General features: G+C 45.8%; 3 protein-coding genes across 3 annotated transcripts in view; all 3 read left to right on the forward strand.

Annotated features, from left to right (window-relative positions):
• LOC310837988 (E3 ubiquitin-protein ligase TRIM11-like) overlaps positions 1-22,513 on the forward strand; it is a 1,016,249-nt gene that overhangs the window by 669,291 nt on the left and 324,445 nt on the right. The gene's annotated exons all lie outside the window — the stretch shown is intronic.
• AIF1 (allograft inflammatory factor 1) lies at positions 889-16,746 on the forward strand. Its single transcript, XM_083725450.1, has 6 exons — positions 889-1,096; positions 6,369-6,430; positions 9,227-9,293; positions 13,086-13,127; positions 13,751-13,913; positions 16,408-16,746. The coding sequence occupies exons 1-6, from the start codon at positions 1,084-1,086 to the stop codon at positions 16,493-16,495; spliced, it is 435 nt and encodes a 144-aa protein (XP_083581576.1). The 5' UTR covers positions 889-1,083; the 3' UTR covers positions 16,496-16,746.
• The window catches only part of PRRC2A (proline rich coiled-coil 2A), a 41,180-nt gene continuing 37,444 nt past the window's right edge, over positions 18,778-22,513 (forward strand). Inside the window, exon 1 of the mRNA XM_083722183.1 lies at positions 18,778-18,979. The gene's annotated coding sequence lies outside the window, so the exon portion shown is untranslated. The remainder of the gene's footprint in view (positions 18,980-22,513) is intronic.

A 22,513-nucleotide genomic window follows, 5' to 3' on the forward strand; every position in this document is an offset into this window, starting at 1 on the left:
GAAATCCAATCAAGTAACCTGCCAGACAGGAGATAAACAATGACAGGAGAAAAACAACATTCAAATTTCTGTTTTAGACCACCTTTTCTGTGATGTAGGTATGATGTATCTGAGGGGTGGTCTTATGTTACACCCCTTCTGTGATGTATGTATGATGTTTCTGGGGGCGGTCTTGATCTACAAGGTGGCAATTTCAAAAGTCTTTATAAGGCCCTGCACGCCATTGTTCTGGGTTCCTCCTCCTCTCCTGCGTGTGAGGGGAGCACCCTGTTGCAACAGATCAATAAAGATCAAGCTTACTAGCTGCTTTGCTTCTCAATATTCTCTGGTTGGCCTCTGTTATTTTCTCCTACCAATAGGGAACCTATGTAAGGACTCTATATGGGATCCTGGATACACCATAAGGGAAAAGGGCAATTTTTGTTTACAACACCCAGTAGAACAAACCTTAGCCACACATAAAAAGCACACAGAGCTGAAAGAAGGCGTGGGAAAGGGCATTGCTCTTCCAACATAACCTGCCAGCTGTGTGTCCTTTTCAAGGGAGGAAAAGGCGGCACCACTTTGTGGCCAAGGAAGCGGATGGGGGGGCAGAGGGTGCCACTGCACCCATGGGAACCACGCTGACAACCTCTAGCCGCACCAGTGCGACACAAAAGGTGCGAACTGTCAGGCGTGCAACTCAAAACGGCAAGCAGCCGAAGACCTACGGCGGCAAAGGTCGCCAACACGGCGCCCGAGGACCAACCCCCGCCCAGACTGTGTTTCAGCCCCCAGCTTCCTTTTGCTGAAGGGCAGCTTGCAACTTCCTCTCGCTCTCTCTCTCAGGCCTCCCACTTTGCAGCGCAAGCCCTCTCAGAAAACCTTTCCTCTCTCCTTCTCCACATGGTCTGTGCGAGTGTCAATGAGCTGTGTGGTTTCTCAGAGCAAAAGAGGAAGTCGCCTCCACATATATATTACAGACTGAAATATCTATATGCACACAGAGAAGGAGCAGGAGGGAGCAGCTGAGGAGGCGAGACATCAGTTCAGCAGAGAAGAAGTCGAGGGGAACCCTCCGAGGAAAAGGCAAAGAGGAGACCCATGGACCCACAAGGTATCGGCTGCTGAGGAAACCATCTTAGTCCAGGAAAGAGATCGTAACTGTCCAGGGTGCAGGAAGATGGGAGGCTTGTGGTGTATCCAAAGGTGAAGACTATTATGGAGAGAGAGAGGTTTGGATGCAGGAAATGTTAGCGAGAGGAGCATATAACCAGCAGAGGCACCCAAGGCAGGGCAAGAGGGAATCTGGAAATACGTCGGTGAGAAGGAGCGGGGTAGCAGCCTGCAAAGGAGATCGTGGCTGGGTTGCCAAACCTTCAGTTGCATCATCCCTTTAAAGCACTTTCCCACCCCTCCCAAAGAATCCTGGGAACTATAGTTGACCCTTCACAGAGCTACAGTTCCCAGGATCCTTTGGAGGGGGTGGGAATGTGCTTTAGGCGCATGGTGTGCACACAGCCTTCGTCAACCTGGTGCCCTCCAGACTTTGTACTACGACTCCTATCGTCCCCTGACCGTTGGCTAAGCTGGCTGAGGTGAGTTGTGGTCCAAAACATCATGAGGGCACTAGGTTGGCAAAGTCCGGCCTACCCCATCACGCTGGAAAACTACAGGAGACAGACTAATACCACCTGCGTCCTCACAGAGCTGTGGTGAAAATAAAACTGGGAGACGAGAGAGAGAACTGGGTACATCCTTGGAGGAATATAAATATCTTTTGGGTTAATAAAACTTGGGCCGCCGCTGTTGCATACAAAAATAGGTTTTCCTGGGACCTGGGAGCCTCTGTCTGAACGATTCCTAGCAAAAATGCCTCTTTTGGGGAAAGTTGTTTTAAACATTTTTTTTTTTTGCCTCATTATAAATCATTTCCTTTAACCTTTTTACCCGCCCACGACATATGGGAAAAAAAGTCACCTCCATTTCTTTACATTTCCAACACAAATCTGATTCTATTTTATATTTCTTAGCCAGTCTGCTCAGGGTTAAATACCATCTATGAATCATTTTCGTGTAATTTTCTTCCAGTGTGTAGCATGCAGTAAATTTCAAATCATTCTTCCAAAGGTTTAGATCTATATTATGCCCTATGTCCATTGCCCAGTGGATCATTGAAGCTTTTACCAGCTCGTCCTGTGTTTACAATTTATACATTTTAGACAACATAGTTTATCCTTATTCTGTAATAAATCTCTTTCGGATTTGGTCCGGAAACCTATTTTTCTTATCTAGTTTAAACATATCATGTAATTGATGATACTGTAACAGGTTTGTGAATTGGCTCCTTAAATCTTCCACTGGTTTTAATCTGGATTCACTCCCTGAAAGACAGTCAAGGAGTATTTTTAACATTTGTTCACACTTTCTTTTTCCTTGGCACTAGACAAGATGGTCACAATCAAATCTCCAGTATTTAATTTTTCAAGGGCAAATGCAGTTGAGGTGGAAACCTAAATCTGGTCCTAGCAACTGGGGGTGGGGGTTGACTTAAACCTTGCCAACATGCCATTTTCCTGATCTGAATTCTCCCCCTCCCTGATACTTACATTGCTGTGCATAGGGGAAGTTTTCCCCCGGTCCCCATTGCCTCATGTTTCCATACTCAGAACTCCAACGCACTGAAGCTGTCACTTGTGAATGTGTTGTCATCTGCGCATGCGCAAGGGCTGCCCGAACTGCACACACCTCTGCTCATCCACAGCTTCCCTTTTCTAATCAGAAGGTAGTGGGTTGTGAGGGAGCCAGTGTGGTGTAGTGGTTAAGAGCGGTGGACTCGTAATCTGGTGAACCGGGTTCGATTCCCCGCTCCTCCACATGCAGCTGCCTTGGGCTAGTCACACTTCTCTGAAGTCTCACAGCTTCACTCACCTCACAGAGTGTTTGTTGTGGGGGAGGAAGGGAAAGGAGGTTGTTAGCCGCTTTAAGACTCCTTAGGGTGGCTGGGGAAACCCAGCCAGATGGGCGGGGTACAAATAATAAATTATTATTAATAATAATAATAATAATAATAATAATAATAATATTATTATTAGGTAGTGAATAAAGTGGGGTATCAAATCCAAACACTTTCTCATCTCTGCTGCATCACCCATGACAACCTCTGCATAAAAACCTACAGTGGTACCTCGGGTTGCATACACTTCAGGTTACAGACTTCGCTAACCCAGAAATAGTGCTTCAGGTTAAGAACTTTGCTTCAGGATGAGAACAGAAATCGTGCTCCGGTGGCGTGGCAGCAGCAGGAGGCCCCGTTAGCTAAAGTGGTGCTTCAGGTTAAAAACAGTTTCAGGTTAAATATGGACCTCCAAAACGAATTAAGTACTTAACCCGAGGTACCACTGTATGCTTTAAATGTCTGGAGTAGGTGTGACTAAAGAAAAAACTGTGGGAGGGAAGTTCCATTTAGTGTAATTTCTCCCCTTTCTCTCTCTCCCATCCCGAAGCATTTTTTTCAGCATATCCGGTGATTGGGTGAGATGGGATTTGGAGTCCTCACATGAGCTACCCCTACCTTAGAGTGTACCCTAAACCGGTGCTCCCATCCCCCAGCTTTGTAAATGTCCCCCCTCACTTTCCCCACCACAGCTGCGATGCCTCAATTTGGTAGCTGCTGCTGCTGCTGCTGCTGCTGTTTACCTATTCCATTTCCCCTTTGCAACTGGAGGAAGGCAGAGAACAAAAAAACTGAGTCAGGAAATTTGGGCTAGGTTCCTCTTTGGTTAGCCAAACGACACTGCGAACCAAAAGCAAAGCAGTCTACAGAAACTGAAACACATAACCACCAGCACACGTGCAAGTCAGGAAATTGTGTCGGAAAGAGGAAATGGCAGAAACTGGGAGACTCCAGAGACATTCAACGGCCATAGCGAGATTAGGCCAGCGCCATCACTGTTCTCTTCGAGATGTCCACTGGAAACTTTTCTGTTTCAGAAGATGTATCTAGATACCTGATTTTGTTCCATCTGCTCTTAAATTTGCTTCAGAAGCTTTATTGCTTTTAGATCTACTTAACAGATTTCATGGGACACGGGTGGCACTGTGGGTTAAACCACAGAGCCTAGGACTTGCCGATCAGAAGGTCGGCGGTTCGAATCCCCGCGACGGGGTGAGCTCCCATTGCTCGGTCCCTGCTTCTGCCAACCTAGGAGTTTGAAAGCACATCAAAGTGCAACTAGATAAATAGGTACCGCTCTGGCGGGAAGGTAAACGGTGTTTCCATGCGCTGCTCTGGTTTGCCAGAAGCGGCTTAGTCCTGCTGGCCACATGACCCGGAAACTGTACGCCGGCTCCCTCAGCCAATAAAGTGAGATGACCACTACAACCCCAGAGTCGGTCATGACTGGACCTAATGGTCAGGGATCCCTTTACCTTTACCTAACAGTTTTCACATGTTTTAAATATTGTGGCATGTACCCCAATCTCCAAGCGGCGAGAGACTCCAGAAGTGGCTGTGCTTACCCTGTGTTCAATTTCCTTGGAATGAAGGTCAACGGAGAGCGCAGTGTCTTCTGGATTTATGGTTTCATTTACAACCTCAGCATAGGATAGAAAGTCTCATGGCAAGACAGTTCCTGCTTCCCCATTAGGTTCCCAGAGAGACCCACCACCACCAAGCCTTTGGGTCCAGCACAGAGCAAGACAAGCCTCTGTGTCTCCAGCTTCCAGCATCAGCATCAGTCACACACACAGTGTCTCTTCCAGTCTATTGTCCTCCATCCTAGGATAATGTAGCATCCAGTCAAGGGGAGATAGGAAAAGACACACCCCTATTTGTCTCTATGGCAACAGAGCAACATCTTTAGACATGGAAATGGCAGTGAGGCCATTATCATACAGAGTGTCTTCTGACTGGTTCAGCAGCTTCTTCTAGTGATAATAATAAAAAATATTAATAGTAGTAGTAGTAGTAGTAGTAGTAGTAGTAATAGTAAAAATATTAATGATTCCAAACCTCACTAGGTACAGAATCGCAGGCCTGGAAGGGACCCACAGATATGCTCCGCACTGCCACCCCCAACCAACCCCAATACAGTGGTACCTCGGGTTACATACGCTTCAGGTTACATACGCTTCAGGTTACATACGCCTCAGGTTACAGACTCCACTAACCCAGAAATAGCACCTCAGGTTAAGAACTTTGATTCAGGATGAGAACAGAAATTGTGCTTCAGCAGTGCGGCGGCAGCAGGAGGCCCCATTAGCTAAAGTGGTACCTCAGGTTAAGAACAGTTTCAGGTTAAGAACAGACCTCCAGAATAAATTAAGTACTTAACCCGAGGTACCACTGTATGTTTCTATAGTTAATTATATTTTATTTCTTACCACAAAAGTGTTCACCTCCCTGGACCCCTTTGGGAGGAAGGGTGGGATGGACATTTGATTAAAAAAAAATATTAGGGCAGGCAAAGTCAGGGAGATCATAGAATCTTAAGAGTTGGAAGGGACCCAGGGGTCATCTAGACCAACCCCCTACAATGCAGGAATCTCAGCTAAAGCATCCATGACAGATGGGCCTCCAACCTCTGCTTAAATACCTCCAAGGAAGGAGAGTCCACCACTTCTTGTGGAAGTCTATTCCACTGCCGAACAACTCTTACTCCACTCGCCCTATTAACTAGGGTTGGCATATTTCAAAAAGTAAAATTCCTGACACTGGCAGGGTTGTTGAGGTTTTTTTTAGGAAGACCACAAAATGGTTGAACTTTCTTAATATAATATAATAATAATTTATTATTTATTATTTATACCCCGCCCATCTGGCTGGGTTTCCCCAGCCACTCTGGGCGGCTTCCACCAGAATATTAAAATACAATAACCTATTAAACATTAAAAGCTTCCCTAAACAGGGCTGCCTTCAGATGTCTTCTAAAAGTCTGGTAATTGTTTTTCTCTTTGACATCTGGTGGGAGGGCGTTCCACAGGGCGGGTGCCACTACCGAGAAGGCCCTCTGCCTGGTTCCCTGCAACTTCACTTATCGCAGTGAGGGAACCACCAGAAGGCCCTCAGCGCTGGACCTCAGTGTCCGGGCTGAATGATGGGAGTGGAGACGCTCCTTCAGGTATACTGGGCCGAGGCCGTTTAGGGCTTTAAAGGTCAGCACCAACATTCTTAAAGAAACCACCAAAATTATTGAGCTTTTTTGAGCGGGGGACTCCCCCCAAAATAGTGATTTTTAGCTTTTCCGCTGCTTTTTTTCCATCGCATTGCCATACATCCGGGTTTTCCCCGACATTTTGCTGATTCAACAAAATCACACAAACACCATTTTTACACCTGAAAACCAGGACATTAATGGCAACCATTAACCCTCTTCTCTGCCTCCTAGGAGGAAAAGCGTTTGCAATGTTAAAAGCCCAGCAGGAGGAATTCCTGGACTCCCTCAACAAGGTAAGGCGGTTTCTTAGCACTGCGGGTGAGGAGGCTCGAGCCAGTCTGGAAGCTGTTTCGCTGCACACAGCCCTTCACATACCTTATCTTCTCCGGCAGGGGTGGGGGGTGTTTAAGGCCAGGGGCCACATTCCCTTCTGAACAAACTTCTGCAGGGCCAGATGCAAGTGGTGGGTAGGGCCAGAGGCAAAGGTGGGTGGAGCACATAGCTGTCAAGTGTCCCTTATTTGGCGGGACAGTCCCTTATCCCAGCGCTGTGTCCCGCTGCTGTCCCTTATTGATGATGTCCCTTAAATTTCCCGGGTTTCAAAGGAAACAGCTCCTCTCCCTCCCTCCCTGCTGGCCAGGGAGGAGGGAGGCTCCAACTGTGTTGCTTTTTTAAAAAAAGAAAAAAGAACAAGACAAAATACAAAAGAAGAATACAACAACAACAGAAAAAGGGAAATAAAATAAAAATAAAAGTAAAAATGAAAAATACATTCACTTAAAAAATAAAAAGAACTGATTAAACCTTTACATAACTTTCTTCCTTTACTTATTTCCTTGACCTCCCCTCACCTCCCAATTTTGTATTCTAGTTATTTCAGCAAATCCTTCCAACCTTATTTTCATTTAAGCAATTTAATTTATAATAATATAATTTAACGTCCTCTCTTTCATCAAGTTCATCAACTCATTTTTTTACTTAGTCCTTTATATTATTTCTACCAAAACCACCTAATTTTCTTTTTCCAACATCTTTCTAACATTCCTTAATTTTACAATATTTTTGAAGATACGCTTTAAATTTTTTCCAATCTTCTTCCACCGACTCTTCTCCTTGGTCCCTGATTTTGCCAGTCATCTCAGCCAATTCCATATAGTCCATCACTTTCGTCTGCTATTCTTCTCGGGTGGGTAATTCTTGTGTCTGCTCCAACTGTGTTGCTTGGCTGCGTTGTTCACCCAATAAGGAGTCTAAGAACGACTGGGGGGTGGAGCTTGTATGCCTTGTGCTGATCAAATCAGCTGCATTGCCTGGGGACACGCCTTTGCTCAGCGCTTCCCAGCGGAGAGGTGATGGTGGTTTTCCTTGAGGCTTGAGGCTTTGTTTGGCTGCTGGCTGGGCTTTCTGCCTTTGGCTCGGAGGCACTCAGAAGTTGAACACACCTGTGCTTGGAAAATCCCTTATTCTGGCTGCTGATCCCTTATTTTTGAGGCTGCTGGTCCCTTATTTTCAAATCTGTAAGTTGACAGCTATGGTGGAGCAACCAATGTCATTGTTACCTTTATACAATTTCTCCCATCCAGGCAAACAGACAAGACATTATCAGATTCCAAGGATGCATTCCAGCCAAACCACACACAAAAACCCCACAATGAGGGTGCAAGGCAGAGACAGCAAATGGGCTTGGACTAGGAGAGGGGGTGTGGTGTGGGGAGAATACTGGAGCCCAGATGAAGAGGCTTGGAAGGTTGCATTCAGGGTCCAGGCCTGAGATTCCCCACCCCAGAGTCAAGCTCTTTGACAAATGGTTCCACAGCTTTGTAGAAGAAGGCGACTGTGGATAGCACTGACTGGCTAGCACATGTGACATCACCATAATTTGCATGTGGACCCGCAGAGAGTCCAGTAGCCAGAGCAGTTTTACAGCTGCTTTTAAAAAAAAGGTTTTGGTTCCCTCTCAAATAAGTTAAAAGGATGAATGAGCAAGTAAGCAAGGCATACAGGGAGTCGTTAAAGTTGAGGGGAAGGGAAAGCTGAGTGGCAGAATACATGCTTTGCATGGGGAAGGTGTGTGGTTCCAGCCCTGGTGTATCAGGTGAGACTGAGAAAGATCCCCATCTGATGCCCTAGACAGCTGCCAGTCAGTGCAAGAATGCTAAGCTAGGTGGACAAACGCTCTGACTTGACAGTAGGCAGGTTTCCTGTTAAATTATCTGAAATAAGCAGGCATCTGAAACATGAGGGGAGGAGCGAGGCTGACGGACAGATTAGCTTCACAGCATGCATGCCTGGTGTGCAAAACTAAATCCAGAAGGAAGCAGAGCTCTTACACTGTGGTAAAGTCTTAAATAAGTCAGTCTTCCAGGTGGAGGTGTCAGTTGCAAACCTGGCATCCAGAAATTTCCGCACGGTCGCAAACTGGACCCAAGTCAGTTGCAAAAACACGCCTGGGGAATTTCTAACATTGCCAACAACATCTGGGGACCCGGGGTTGACAAAGGGTGGTCTGCACTGACTGGCAGCGACTCTCTAAGCTTCATCGCCCACCCTTCAGCTGGCTTGATGTTTCCTGCTCTCTTGAGGAGGTAACTCCCTTTTTTCCTGGCAGCTGTTGTGCATCGTGATCTTACCTACTTCAGTCACTAGGTGGCACTGGGAGCGGGTGGCGCTGTGGTCTAAACTACTGGGCCTCTTGGGCTTGTTGATCGGAAGGTCGGCGGTTCGATTCCCCACAACGGAGTGAGCTCCCGTTGCTCTGTCCCAGCTCCTGCCAACCTAGCAGTTCGAAAGCACGCCAGTGCAAGTAGATAAATAGGTACCACTCCAGCGGGAAAGTAAACGGCGTTTCTGGTTTCCGTCAGTGTTCCATTGCGCCAGAAGCGGATTAGTCATGCTAGCCACATGACCCAGAATGCTGTCAGTGGACAAACACCGGCTCCCTCAGCCAGAAAAGCAAGATGAGCGCCACAACCCCATAGTCGCCTTTGGCTGGGCTTAACCATCCAGGCGTCCTTTTTTTACCTTTTTGACTGGACCTTCCTAGATCTGTTCATACCCTAATCAATATTTCCCCCCCTGCCTTTCTACAGGAATTTATGGATGACCCCAAATACAGCACTGACGAAGACCTACCTGACAAATTAGCAATATTTAAGAGTGAGTGCCATCCATGGAGGACTTGAGGTTGCGGGAGGGGGTGTGGGATGGGGGGGGGAATAAGCCCCATGTTGTTGCAGAAATGGATAACGAAAAAATACTTTTGAGCTGCATCTAATTCTAGCCCTGCACCGAGGAGACCCCCCTGCATGGCAAGGGGTTGGACCAAATGACCATCGGGGTGCCCTGCAACGCTACAATTTTATGATAATAGACATGACTAATTTAGGTCTGCAAATATTAATGGGCCTATTCTGAACATGTCCCCAACCAATATTCCTTTCTATGACAACATGGTGCTTATTCCAAAGTACAGTGGTACCTCAGGTTACATACGCTTCAGGTTACAGACTCTGCTAACCCAAAAATAGTACTTTGGGTTAAGAATTTTGCTTCAGAATGAGAACGGAAATAGCGCAGCGGCAGCGGGAGGCCCCATTAGCTAAAGTGGTACCTCACGTTAGGAACAGTTTCAGGTTAAGAACGGACCTCCAGAACGAATTAAGTTCTTAACCCTAGTTACCACTGTAAATACATTCAGCATCAGGGCAACATAAACGAACTCCCATTTAACTCTGGGGTCATCTAGTCATGGTGGCAGAATGATTTAAGCAAGTCCCGCCCCCCCCCCTTTTTTTTCCAAAATGCAAAACTGCACAATGCCCATTTGGTTTCTTTTTTTCCCCTCCTGCATATAACACCCAACGTCTCACAACAAATGTAACTGATACATAGAAAACACAACCTGAAGAAAGAGACGACACACATACTTTTGTAAACAAAAGAAAATATTTTATAATGATGCAAAATCTGGGTGGCAAACTGGTTTTGCTTGTTTGTTTCGTAACCAGCCAGCTGCCCAAACTAAGAAATATATTTTAAAAGAAAATAAAAAAAGAATGCAGACCCCAGACCTGTTTGCTGATTCCCAAGCCCAAGGGTCAGCAAACTTTTTCAGCAGGTGGCCGGTCCACTGTCCCTCAGACCTTGGGGGGGCAGACTATATTGGGGGGGGGGGATGAACGAATTCCTATGCCCCACAAATAACCCAGAGATGCATTTTAAATAAAAGGGCGCATTCTACTCATGTAAAAACATGCTGATTCCCGGACCATCCACTGGCTGGATTTAGAAAGCAATTGGGCCGAATCTGGGCCCCGGGCCTTAGTTTGCCTACCCATGCCCAAGCCCCATCACCTAGCACTCTAGAGGAGTCATTTGGGGGTGTTTTGGACAGGGCAGGAGGGCTGAACTTTGGTAGGAGCTACATCACTGTAGCCAGAGGAGAAATTAATGTCTCAATCATATAAGGCAGTGTTGAGCTTTCCTTCCCTGGAGGCAGTAGGGGCTGGTCCATTTTAGACTTCCTTCTTCCATTTCAGTCAAACCTCGGTTCTTGAACGGCTCCGTTGCTGAGTGTTTCGGCTCTCGAATGCAAAAACCCAGAGGTATTCCGGTTTTTGAATGTTTTTCAGAACTCAAACGGCTTCCGAAGCGCGTTCCTCTTTTCCCCCCACTGAAATTGGCGACCGCCCTTCGATTTTCGAACATTTCGGAGGTCAAACGGTCTTCTGGAACAGATTACGTTCGAAAACCGAGGTTCCACTGTATGTGGTTTAGTGATAGGAATTTTCCTCCTCCTCTCCTGCAGGTGATGGGAGCACCCTGTTGCAACAGATCAATAAAGATCAAGCTTACTAGCTGCTTTGCTTCTCAATATTCTCTGGTTGGCCTCTGTTGTCTTCTCCTACCAATAGGGAACCTATGTAAGGACTCCATATGGGCTCTTGGATACCCCATAAGGGAAAAGGGCATTTTTTGTTTACAACAGATTCCATCTGCACCATACATGTAAAGCAATGTCACGCCGCTTTAAACTGTCATGGCTTGCCCCAAAGAACTCTGGGAATGGTAGTTTGCTAAAGATGCCAAGAGTTGTTTGGGAACCACCACCACCCCAATTCCACACAGAGATACAATTCCCAGAGTTCCCTGGTGTTATGTACTGAGGTTTTCACCCTGGGCCAGCAGGGGGATACTGTAGATAGTTTTCACCCAGGTCCACATATGCAAATAAGGGATTGAAAGTGACGTTCAGTGATTGGATAGTTACAGAAAATGGTTACTGTTGCGTTGTAGTGGAGCTCTATATAAGCAGGCTGGCTGAACCCTTCAGTTCAGTTCAGTTCTGTTCTGGCCTGTGAATAAACAAGAGCTGTTTGAAGAATCACTGTGTCGTCTGATATGTTCACCCACAACTTAACTCTGGCGACGAAGGTGGGATTGATGGACATCAGAGCACAGCCAGATGCAGCCACCCTCTGAGCTGAGCTGAATCACTGAGCTGAAACACTGAGCGAAATCACTGAACAGAACCAATTCAGAGCTGACCGTTCTGGCTAGAGCACTGTGTTCCATTCCATCCATTTAGCGCTTCTGCACATGCACGACCCCTGAAACTTGGAACTAACCCGTTCCGGTACTTCCGGGTTTCGGCAGGTCCTGTAACCCGAGTGTCTGTAACCCGAGATATGACTATATACATATAACAGAATAATCAGAGATTTAAAGCAAACCATCACAATATAGTTGATAAACAACAGCATCCAGCAATGACTATGCAGGGGCATGGAGGGTTAAGATCAGAAGCCTAATAAATTAGATGTGATAAGGATGGTAAGGGAACAGTTGAACATTGTTAAAGTAGCAGCAATGCAAGGAAGGAGAGAGGCTTAGGGAAGTGGAAGCTGGTAATTCATTCCTGCGTATTACAAGCTTTGGGGATTTCTGGGCAGGTAATTAATTACCGTATTTTTCGCTCTATAAGACGCACCAGACCACAAGACGCACCTAGTTTTTGGAGGAGGAAAACAAGAAAAAAAATATTCTGAATCTCAGAAGCCAGAACAGCAAGAGGGATCGCTGCGCAGCGAAAGCAGCAATCCCTCTTGCTGTTCTGGCTTCTGGGATAGCTGCACAGCCTGCATTCGCTCCATAAGACGCACACACATTTCCCCTTACTTTTTAGGAGGGAAAAAGTGAGTTTTATAGAACAAAAAATACGGTATATGTATGAAGGCATGAAATCAACACATTTTTTAAAAAGGAGAAAGCTCTAAACAAAAAGAAGAAAAAGTCTGACACTAGACAAAGTATCTGCACCCTTCATTAATTGCTATTATTATTTATTTTTATTATTATTTATTATTATTATTATTATACCACCTGTCCTTCACGCTAAGGTCCGAGGGCAGGTTCCAACATTAAAACACAATATTGAAAAGCAAGTTTAAAACAACTTGCAACTTTACTAAGTCCTGCTTACATTTATACCTATTAATATTTTTTTTGGTTCTCTAATAGTAAAATGGTTTAGTTTTATAAAAGTTGTAAAATCAATTGTTTATAGATTTTTTAAAATACATTTTTAATATGTAAATTGTGTATCGATTGTATGAAATAAAATTTATCTTTTTAAAGAGAAAGAAAAGAATGAGGCAAGCCCATTGAGCATATATCTAGTAACAGCTTTTGGAGAGCTAAGACGAAAACCTCCATATTTAGTCACAGTATACCTTCAAGTACTAGATGCTAGAAACCGGAGGTGAAGACCGAGTCCTTTCATTGCACCCTATTTGTGACCTTAATTTGTGACCTTAATAGGGTTACGTAGCTGGCCATAGTTGGAGACAGGTATTTCGGACTGGACAGACTTTGCATCTAATTTAGCAAGGCGGCTATTGCGCACTTACGTTAACTTGTTTCTTTTGTTTTTTTCTTTCCCCCACTCAGAGAAATACATGGACTTTGATCTCAATGCACAAGGAGATATAGGTGGGTGAATTGTGTTCATAGCATGGCTTCATAGTTGCGTATGCACAAATTTCCGCACCATCGACATTCCTGCTCCCTAGTTCATTAATTTTATTTATCTACAGCATTTCTAATGTTTTTGAAATATACTCGGAGTCGAGAGTGGATTTCATGCTCTTTATTCAGCTCATAGTGGTGAGGAGGAATGGAAATTCCCCCGGAATGTCTGCTTTATATACATTATTTACACAATGGGCCCCACGTGATTGGCTAATTCCGGGATTCTCCTGTAGGCCAATCAGGTCGCGGATTCACTTCCACCTGGAGATGGATTGGGTGGCTCCTGTGGACCAATCAGACGGCTGCATTCTGGAACCTATTGTTCTAGGACCAATCAGACTGCTGCATTCTGAATCCTATTGTTCTAGGACCAATCAGGCTGCTGCATTTTGGATCCTATTCAACTCAGTACATAAAAGTTTTAATGTATTTTTAATCTTTTGTTGGAAGCCGCCCAGAGTGGCTAGGGAAACCCAGCCAGATGGGCGGGGTATAAATAATAAATTATTATTATATTATTATTTTAGCGCACTCTACGGCAGTCCGCTTTAGTTATACAGGTTTGCTGTCTCCCTTCCCCCAAGATATCATGGCCTTGAAGCGCATGCTAGAAAAACTGGGTGCAGCCAAGACACACCTGGAGCTAAAGAAGATGATCACTGAGGTGACTGGAGGTATGAGCGAAACCATCTCCTACCGGGACTTTGTCCGTATGATGCTGGGCAAGCGATCAGCTATCCTTAAAATGTAAGTACCATTAACGCACAGTCCGGTCTCAAAGATATCAGATTTTTGCCCACGCAAAATCCTTACACCTTACACCATCGTCATCATCATTATTAAATTAAATTTGTATTCCGTCCTATACCTAGAGGTCTCAGGGCAGTTCGCCACATAAAAATCACAATATAAAAACACAAGCTACATAATAAAAACAAAACCAAGAACAACCCAATAATCGCCCAACATGTCAGTCAGTCAGGCAAAGGTTGAAGAGGAACATTTTTGCCTGGCGCCTAAAGATTTATAATGAAAGTGCCGACGAACCTCCCTGGGGAGAGCATTCCACAGATGGGGAGCCACTGCAGAAAAGGCCCCGTTCTCGTGTTGCCACCCTCCGGGCCTCTCGAGGAGGCGGCACACGAAGAAGGGCCTCAGAAGATGATCTCAGGGTCCAGGAAGTTTAATATGGAGAGCGGCGATCCTTAAGGTATTACATGGAAGGCTGTGGTGTCTTAGCGATACAGTCATACCTCTGGATAAATACGCTTCAGGTTGAGTGCTTTCAGGTTGAGCTCTGCGGCGACCCGGAAGTAATGAAGCGCGTTACTTCCGGGTTTCACCGCTCGCACATGCGCAGTCAAAATGACGTCACGCGCATGTGCAGCAGCAGCGAAACACGACCCGCACACACAGAGACGCGCAGTCGCGTCTTATGTTCCGTTCGGGATGCGAGCAGGGCTCTGGAACGGATCCCGTTTGCATCGCGAGGTACCACTGTATATGGTTTTTATTATGGCATGTAATAAACATGGCGACTATGTTCTACTTTCACTGTTGGACACCGAGCATAAAGTGGAAGGGCTCACAATGTTAACTCTCCAATAGATCCTGCTTCCCCCATTAGGTTTCTAGGAGAGGCCCTGAGCTATACAGTGGTACCTCGGGTTACAGACGTTTCAGGTTACATACTCCGCTAACCCAGAAATAGTGCTTCAGGTTAAGAACTTTGCTGCAGAATGAGAAAAGAAATTGTGCTCTGGTGGCGCGGCGGCAGCTGGAGGCCCCATTAGCTAAAGTGGTGCTTCAGGTTAAGAACAGTTTCAGGTTAAGAACGGACCTCCGGAACGAATTAAGTACTTAACTCAAGGTACCACTGTATAGCTTTGGATTCAGCACAGAGAGCAAGTCAAGTCTCTGTGTCTCTCCCCAGCCTAATTCAAGACTACCAACTCCTTCACAGCCACTGCTCCCTGGTGAACTCGACTTCAGCTATTCAAACAACCCATAATAATAATAATAGTAATAATAATTTATTATTTATACCCCGCCCATCTGGCTGGGCCTCCCCAGCCACTCTGGGGGGTTCCATAGAAAGCAAAAATATAGTAAAATATCACACGTTAAAAACTTCCCTGAACAGGGCTGCCTTAAGATGTCTTCTGAATGTCAGGTAGTTGTTTATCGCTTTGACATCTGCTGGAAGGGCGTTCCACAGGGCGGGCGCCACTACCGAGAAGGCCCTCTGCCTGGTTCCCTGTAGCTTTGCTTCTCGCAATGAGGGAACCACCAGAAGGCCCTCGGCGCTGGACCTCAGCGTCCGGGCAGAATGATGGGGGTGGAGACGCTCCTTCAGTTATACAAAGTCTTATGGTCCCTTAATAAGTTGGTGTAAGCTTTCATAGACTCAAGCCCCCTTCATCAGATGCACCTGTAGAACCATTTGCAAGAAACAGTCAGCTATCCTGGTGTTGGTAATCTAATTAAGACATGCAGCATGCTTAAAAAAACAACAACCTTTCTCTCAATTTAACTTACAAGTGATGACTCTGCCCCACTACCGATGTTAACACAACCATCTCAGCAGCCTGCTGCTATAAAAGGTTTAAAGGCCTGTCTCTTCAACATACATTTAAGCTCTAATTATCACTGACTGTATTTTTTATTTTATTTTTTGCATCTCATTAAGGTTCAACTTCCACCATCCAATGCTCTCCTTTAAATACCTGTCAACTAAGATTTAAGTTTGTGGCATCTGACAAAGTTCATGAAAGCTTGTGTTATAATAAATTTGGTTTGTCTTTTAAGGTGTCACAGTTGTTTTTGCTTGCCACATTGGAAAATTCAGCTGTTGAGTCTCTCTGTGGCCCCCCCTTTGGCCCAAAGTTAACATAATAAAGCCAAAATTTAACAGTGAGCTTGAGCCGTTAACTTAAAGGGCCTGGCCTGACCACTTTAGCAGTCCTTTTATATGCAGAATCCCACATTAGATATGAAAAGCAGCCTTGAGGTGGACCCCGAAGAAGACATCTGGAATAACCCCCGATCCTAGAACAGCCTCAGACTCTTATTATCCTCAGGTGTTCAGTTGTGACACCCCCCTCCATTACACGACACACCTGGTGGGTTGGAGGGGAATTATCTGGTCCAACAGAGCTCGTTTTATTTTCTTAAATGGCTACTTGTCTGATTTAAGAAGGGGCATCTCTTGTGAATTCATATTTCCTTCTTATTTCTGCAGAATTCTGATGTATGAAGAAAAAGCCAAAGAGAAGGATGAGAAGCCAGCCGGACCCCCACCCAAAAAAATAATTGCAGATCTTCCTTAAAAAATACCTTTAACTACATGGTTGGCTCTGGCCTCCAAGCTGTTACTGGAGCTCTTTGGAAACAGGAGAGCCTTTCTTTTGGAAAAATGTCCTAGAATAAGGGGTTCGTTTGAAATAGTATTTCTGAGTCCTCCCACGGCAGAACTCTGTCTCATTGAGTGGTGGGGTGCGGGAGAAGGTATTTTCCCTGTAAGGTCGTATTTGTTGTTCTACTTTTTACTCTCTCCATTAAAATATATATATATACTAAATTCCTGTTACAACTGCTGATCGTAATGCCAATAACGATGGTGTAGTAGGGGACGCAGGTGGCGCTGTGGGTTAAAGCCTCAGCGCCTAGGACTTGCCGATCGAAAGGTCGTGGTTCGAATCCCTGCGGCGGGGTGCGCTCCCGCTGCTCGGTCCCAGCGCCTGCCAACCTAGCAGTTCGAAAGCACCTCCGGGTGCAAGTAGATAAATAGGGACCGCTTACCAGCGGGAATGTAAACGGCGTTTCCGTGTGCGGCTCTGGCTCGCCAGAGCAGCGATGTCACGCTGGCCACGTGACCCGGAAGTGTCTCCAGACAGCGCTGGCCCCTGGCCTCTTGAGTGAGATGGGCGCACAACCCCAGAGTCTGTCAAGACTGGCCCGTATGGGCAGGGGTACCTTTACCTTTACCTTAGTCTCCTTCATGTTTACTCAGAAGTAAGCTTATTCCCACCGTGTGCATGGCACAGGCATAGGCATATTCCGGCCCTCCAGATGTTTGGGACTACAATTCCCATCATCCCTAGCTAACAGGACCGGTGGTCAGGGATGATGGGAATTGTAGTCCCAAACATCTGGAGGGCCGGAGTTTGCCTATGCCTGGCATAGCACAACTGAGGTTCCTGTGCCACTTTTCCAGGCATTGTTGGACTTCATTTCCCATCAGCCCCAAGAACTGCAATCCAGCAGCTTTGTGAAAGCCAACAGCTTTCTTACCCTTGGGTATAGCCCTAGGCTGAAAATTGCAATCCTGTGCACCAGCCTTTGCCAACCGGGTGCCCTCCAACTCCCATCAGCCCCAGGCATATTTCTGGAAGGATTCTAATAAATAATGGGACTAGTGCACAATTTGATTAAACACACACACACCTCTTCTACCCCACCGTGCACCCTGTGCCATCCCCAAATCTGCTCTTGAAAACCCTGGAGCATTTTACCCTGGCTTCTCAGATCGTGCAAATCTTTCGCCTTTTTACGTATTTTATTTGTTAAACTGATTGGTCACTTTCTTTTTTAAAAAACCAAGGTATCTCAAAGCAACATACAATATACATTTCCGAGCACAATTCAAAGTGTTGGTGCTGACCTTTAAAGCCCTAAACGGCCTCGGTCCAGTATATCTGAAGGAGCGTCTCCACCCCCATCGTTCTGCCTGGACGCTGAGGTCCAGCACCGAGGGCCTTCTGGTGGTTCCCTCATTGCAAGAAGTGAAGTTACAGGGAACCAGACAGAGGGCCTTTTCAGTAGTGACACCCGCCCTGTGGAATATTAAATTTTAAATATTAAAAACTTCCCTTCAGATGTGAAGGAAATAAGCAGCTATCCTATCTTTAAAAGGCATCTGAAGGGAAGTTTTTAATATTTAATGCTGTATTGTTTTTAAAACTTGATTGGGAGTCACCTAGAGTGGCTGGGGAAACTCAGTCAGATGGGCAGGGCATAAATAATTATTTTATTATTATTATTATTATTATTATTATTATTATTATTATTATTTAAACGCACACACATACATTCTAGATTGCATTAAAGAAAAGTAAGGAGAAATAAGAAATATCCTTAAAAAAAACAACCAGGATTAAAACATCTCACCCACTCAAGGAGGCCACAGATAATTAAGAACCAAAGGCCTGGTGAAAAAAAGAAATTTTATGTGTACTTAAAACTGCACACCCATATATATTCAAACAGCTCCTAGGCACCGTTTAAGATTACATCCCAGGATCACTGCCATTATGGTCGGTTTGCTTTTGCAACACGTTGCGGGAATTCAGACCTCCAATCGCCCTTATTTAAAGAAATACAACCACTTTCTGCTTTGCAACGAGTGAGGGAAAGAGGAGCCAATTCCACAGATCAGGAGCCGCCCCGCTATTGCACGGATTACGCCGAATTTGCAGACTCCCTTTGCAACACCTGCCCGCTGAACTCCCTCGAACCCCCGCCCGCCCGCTTCTCTGTTTTCGAACTCCCTTCCTTCGGGGTTTTGCCCCCTTAGCCCCGCCTCCCGTGCAGCGTGTGAGGGCGTGGCTTCGCCGCCGCCGCCGGGGCCTGGGACCCGGATGGCCGTTTAGTCGGTGCTTAGACGCCGAGGCTGCCACATCGGGCCTTGGACAAATTACAAAGCAAGGGGGAGGGGGGGACAGCGTAATCCGCCTCCATCCTCCGCCTAGATTTCCCTTCCGCCCCCGGGAAGCTCGTATCCGGATAGAGCGGACCGAGCCCGATCAGACGAGGTGGGTATCGGCCTGGTTCGCCCCCGGTAACCCTCCGCTTGAGCGCTCGCAGGGCGGCGCTGGTGCGAGGGAAGAGGATAGGTCGGCTCGAGCCGGTAGAGCGCTCAGGCCTCCGCCATCTTGTCCCTTACTTCATCCCCCTCGGCCGCTCTCCCCGCAGCTGAATCCGCGTCCATCCGCCCCTCGGGCCTCTCTCCCCGCTCCCCATGACCAGCCGTGCCCTTCCCAAAGCGCTGCCCTTGTGGCTCCTGGCGGGTATTTGCCCCACTGGAGGGCAGTCGGGCTCCCAATGTCTGCCCTCCCCCGGGGTAGAGCAGCCTACAAAGGGGAGAGAGTCTCTCTTCCTGACTCTTGCCTTGGACCCCCCCCCCCGCAACCCGGGCTTGGCTGTTCACACGACGGCGGAACCTGCGGGTTTGGGGGGGTGCCATTGACGAGCGGGCGCTAACAGGCCTTTGGGGGTTTGAGGCTTCAGGTGGAGTTCAGTTGTGACCCCCCCACCCTCCATTACCCGACACACCTGGTGTTTTTTGTGGGGTGGGGGGGTGCGATTTATCTTAAATTTGGAGAGGGCCGTGAGTGAGGTGTGGAAATACAAAGGGCCAAGATGGTTCTGGAGCAGGTGGGGTTTTTTTAATGCGAGGGGGGGGGGAATTATAAGGCCCAGATAATCGCTTAGTATCCATCTCTAGGCTATTGAGGCTGTATCTGGGGGTGCTGGGGTTTCCTCCCCCCCCCTAACACCACACACAACATTTTATCTGAAGCCTCTAAAAGATTTCCCCTTTAGAACCTATGATGAAATCTAAATGGATATTTCAGGGGATAAAGGGCTGGTTTTTGTGTGTGTGTGTGAGTGCACAGAAATTTGAGGCTGAATCCGTCCCTTCCTTTATCCCTTTGCATTTCGCCCTCTATATTTTGTATTAACTTCTATTTTGATTTTTTTGTGGTCTAAAATACGTACCACAGGGTGGTGGTGGGGACACTTTTCTACCCAGCATACCTACAGTATAGTACCGACATTTGAGATGTGTGGCACTATTGGAATGAGGAGGTGAAGTTGATGGAAATCCAATTTTTTATACATAAAGGAGTTTCTTTAAAATAAGAAAGTATTAGAAGCATCCAAATGTTTTGGGGAGGAAAGGGGAGATGTGGTTTGATTGAAACTGGTGTGTGTGTGTGTTTAGAGCGTGATACTGTAAGGCTTTTGAGGTTTGCAGCTGTATATAAGCTATATCATTAATTTAAGTCAACCTCTGCCTTCAGGTTTGCTGTAATGTATTAAAACATTTTTCTCCCCAGGAAAAAATCCAAATGTCGGAAGGGAGGGGTGGAGTAGGGGACAGGAGGTGTGGCCTTTTTTAAAAAAAGAGAGAGAATGGTTTAAAGGCAGCGGCACTACTATTTGAAGAGGGCAGCTAAATCATCGTCTTCATTGCCTACGCTAGTACCCCGTGGGATTGAGAAGATACCCTAAATAAGGGCGATATTGAGGTAGTCATGAAGTTACAGCCGTGTTAATTGCGAGATGAACCGCTGAGTTATAAAAACCCGTTTTATTGCAGCTGCACTTAAAAAAGCAAAACCTGTTAAGCAGGCAGCTTTTATGATGGTTTGGGGGTGTCGGTGAAAATCTAGACATGGTAGGACTACAGTGGCAATATCAGTAGTTGGGTGTTATTTAAATAGAAAATCTTATCTGTTTGGGGGTGATGAATACCTCTCTTTGAAGCTAGTATTGAGACTAGGGGTGTGCCTTTGGGAAAAGGGAGAGTGGTTTGTTCATCTAAAGCCTTGTTTCTTCTAGCACGCTCAAACACAGTGGATTGGAAGGAAAAGAAATCCTCATGACTTGTGTGGTTAGGAAAGATTGATGACTTCTTGTTGTCTACATCCCCCCTCCCTTTTTGGTATTTTTAATAGAACAGCCGGAATTAATTTAGCTTAAAAGTGGAGTTCAAATTTCCCAGCATTGTGGCAAGAGGGTGGGGTGATAGTGATTTGTAAAGGGTGTATAGTGACACACACACACACACAAAAAGTGAGCTAATATGGCTCCCTTTCATTTCAGAACCACAAGTCTCAAAATGGGGTGGTTTTAAAAATAATGGGTGTGTTTATGCAGCAAGAAGGGGGTCCTCTTTCCCCCCCTCCCACCAAAAGGCACAACACATACCCCAATAAAAAATTAGGTAGCCAAAGCCAAGGTAGCTTTTTGATGAGTGTCTTAACTGGGTCCTTGCCAGGTTTACCCGTGCACAAAAAAAGAGCATGGCGATTCTGAGGAAAGGGTTAGAAATGAAATCTAATTGCCAGGTTTCGCATTTCAAGACAAGCAAATTTGCTCCTCTACTGTGCCCTAAATATTAAGCCCTTTCATGCAGATTTACAGGGTTGCTGGTGCTGGTTGTGAGGAAGAGTGAGAGTGCCCCCCTTCAGTTCTCCCATAGGCTTAGATCCCAGTTTTTCCATGTTCATTTTGGGGTGCTAAATGCAAGGGGGAGGGATTGCTGAAGTGAAGCCTATTTGTTTCTCTGCTTGATTCAGAACCACCCTTTTTATAAAATGGTTGTTCAAGGAGGACTGTCTCATCTGGTGCTTCCCTGTTCCGGTGATGGAATTTAGGGGGTGGGTGGGTTTTTTTCATGGCAATTACTCCAAATTTCAGATTTATGTTTGCTAATTGAGCACATAGTGTTTTTTCTTCGTTAACATGGTTTCAAACTAGGAGTGTCTTCTTTGACTTTAGAAAGCTATTCCTCTCTAATGCAGCTTTGGGATTCTGCAGATAAATTGAATATACTGTATTAATAATTAATGGTTGCTGATTCAGTTTTTGGGTGGCTTTGAGGGGTTTTTTTGTGCGTGTGTGGGGGGAGGGTGTTTCTTCCTTTTTCCTCTCATCAGCCAGTTTTAAAAATCCTTAAATTGAGGTTTTAATGTCTAGAATTATTAAATGTGTGGATGTATAAACTCGTTTTAAACGTGTGGATTTACAATAAAAGAACAGCCAGTCCTCAGAAGGATGGGATGCAATCCTAGCCGAATGGGGTTGGCAATCTAGATTCCAGAAAGACCGTATAAATTAATTAAATAAAAAAATCAGCTGCAACTAGTAGGGTGTGCTATTTTTAAAACTGCTATTGGCTTGTTTTTGCTCAGGTGCCATTATATCTGGTTGTGCAGTGCTGAGGGAATTGGACATCTTAGCTATGCATTATGTAGTGAAAGTACAAAGAGGGCGGTGGTATTACACTAAATGTCTCTTCAAAAGGCAATGCAGAACAGGTCGTTAAAAGAAAATCCTACTAAAATAACATCAATTCATGATTATCTTAACTCTGATAACAGAACAGTAGTAATCTATCCTATCTATGGTCAGAATCCTCTGCTTTTTAGCATAAGGCAAGTGAAGTGCTCCAAATGTTCTTAATAGATGTGCAGTATTGGATATTTTAACCCACAGCGCCACCTGCGTCCCTGATCTTGCCGATCGAAAGGTCGGCGGTTCGAATCCCTGCGGCGGGG

The sequence above is a fragment of the Podarcis gaigeae genome (genome assembly GCF_964106915.1).
Source record: "Podarcis gaigeae genome assembly, chromosome: 2".
Lineage (NCBI taxonomy): Eukaryota > Metazoa > Chordata > Lepidosauria > Squamata > Lacertidae > Podarcis > Podarcis gaigeae.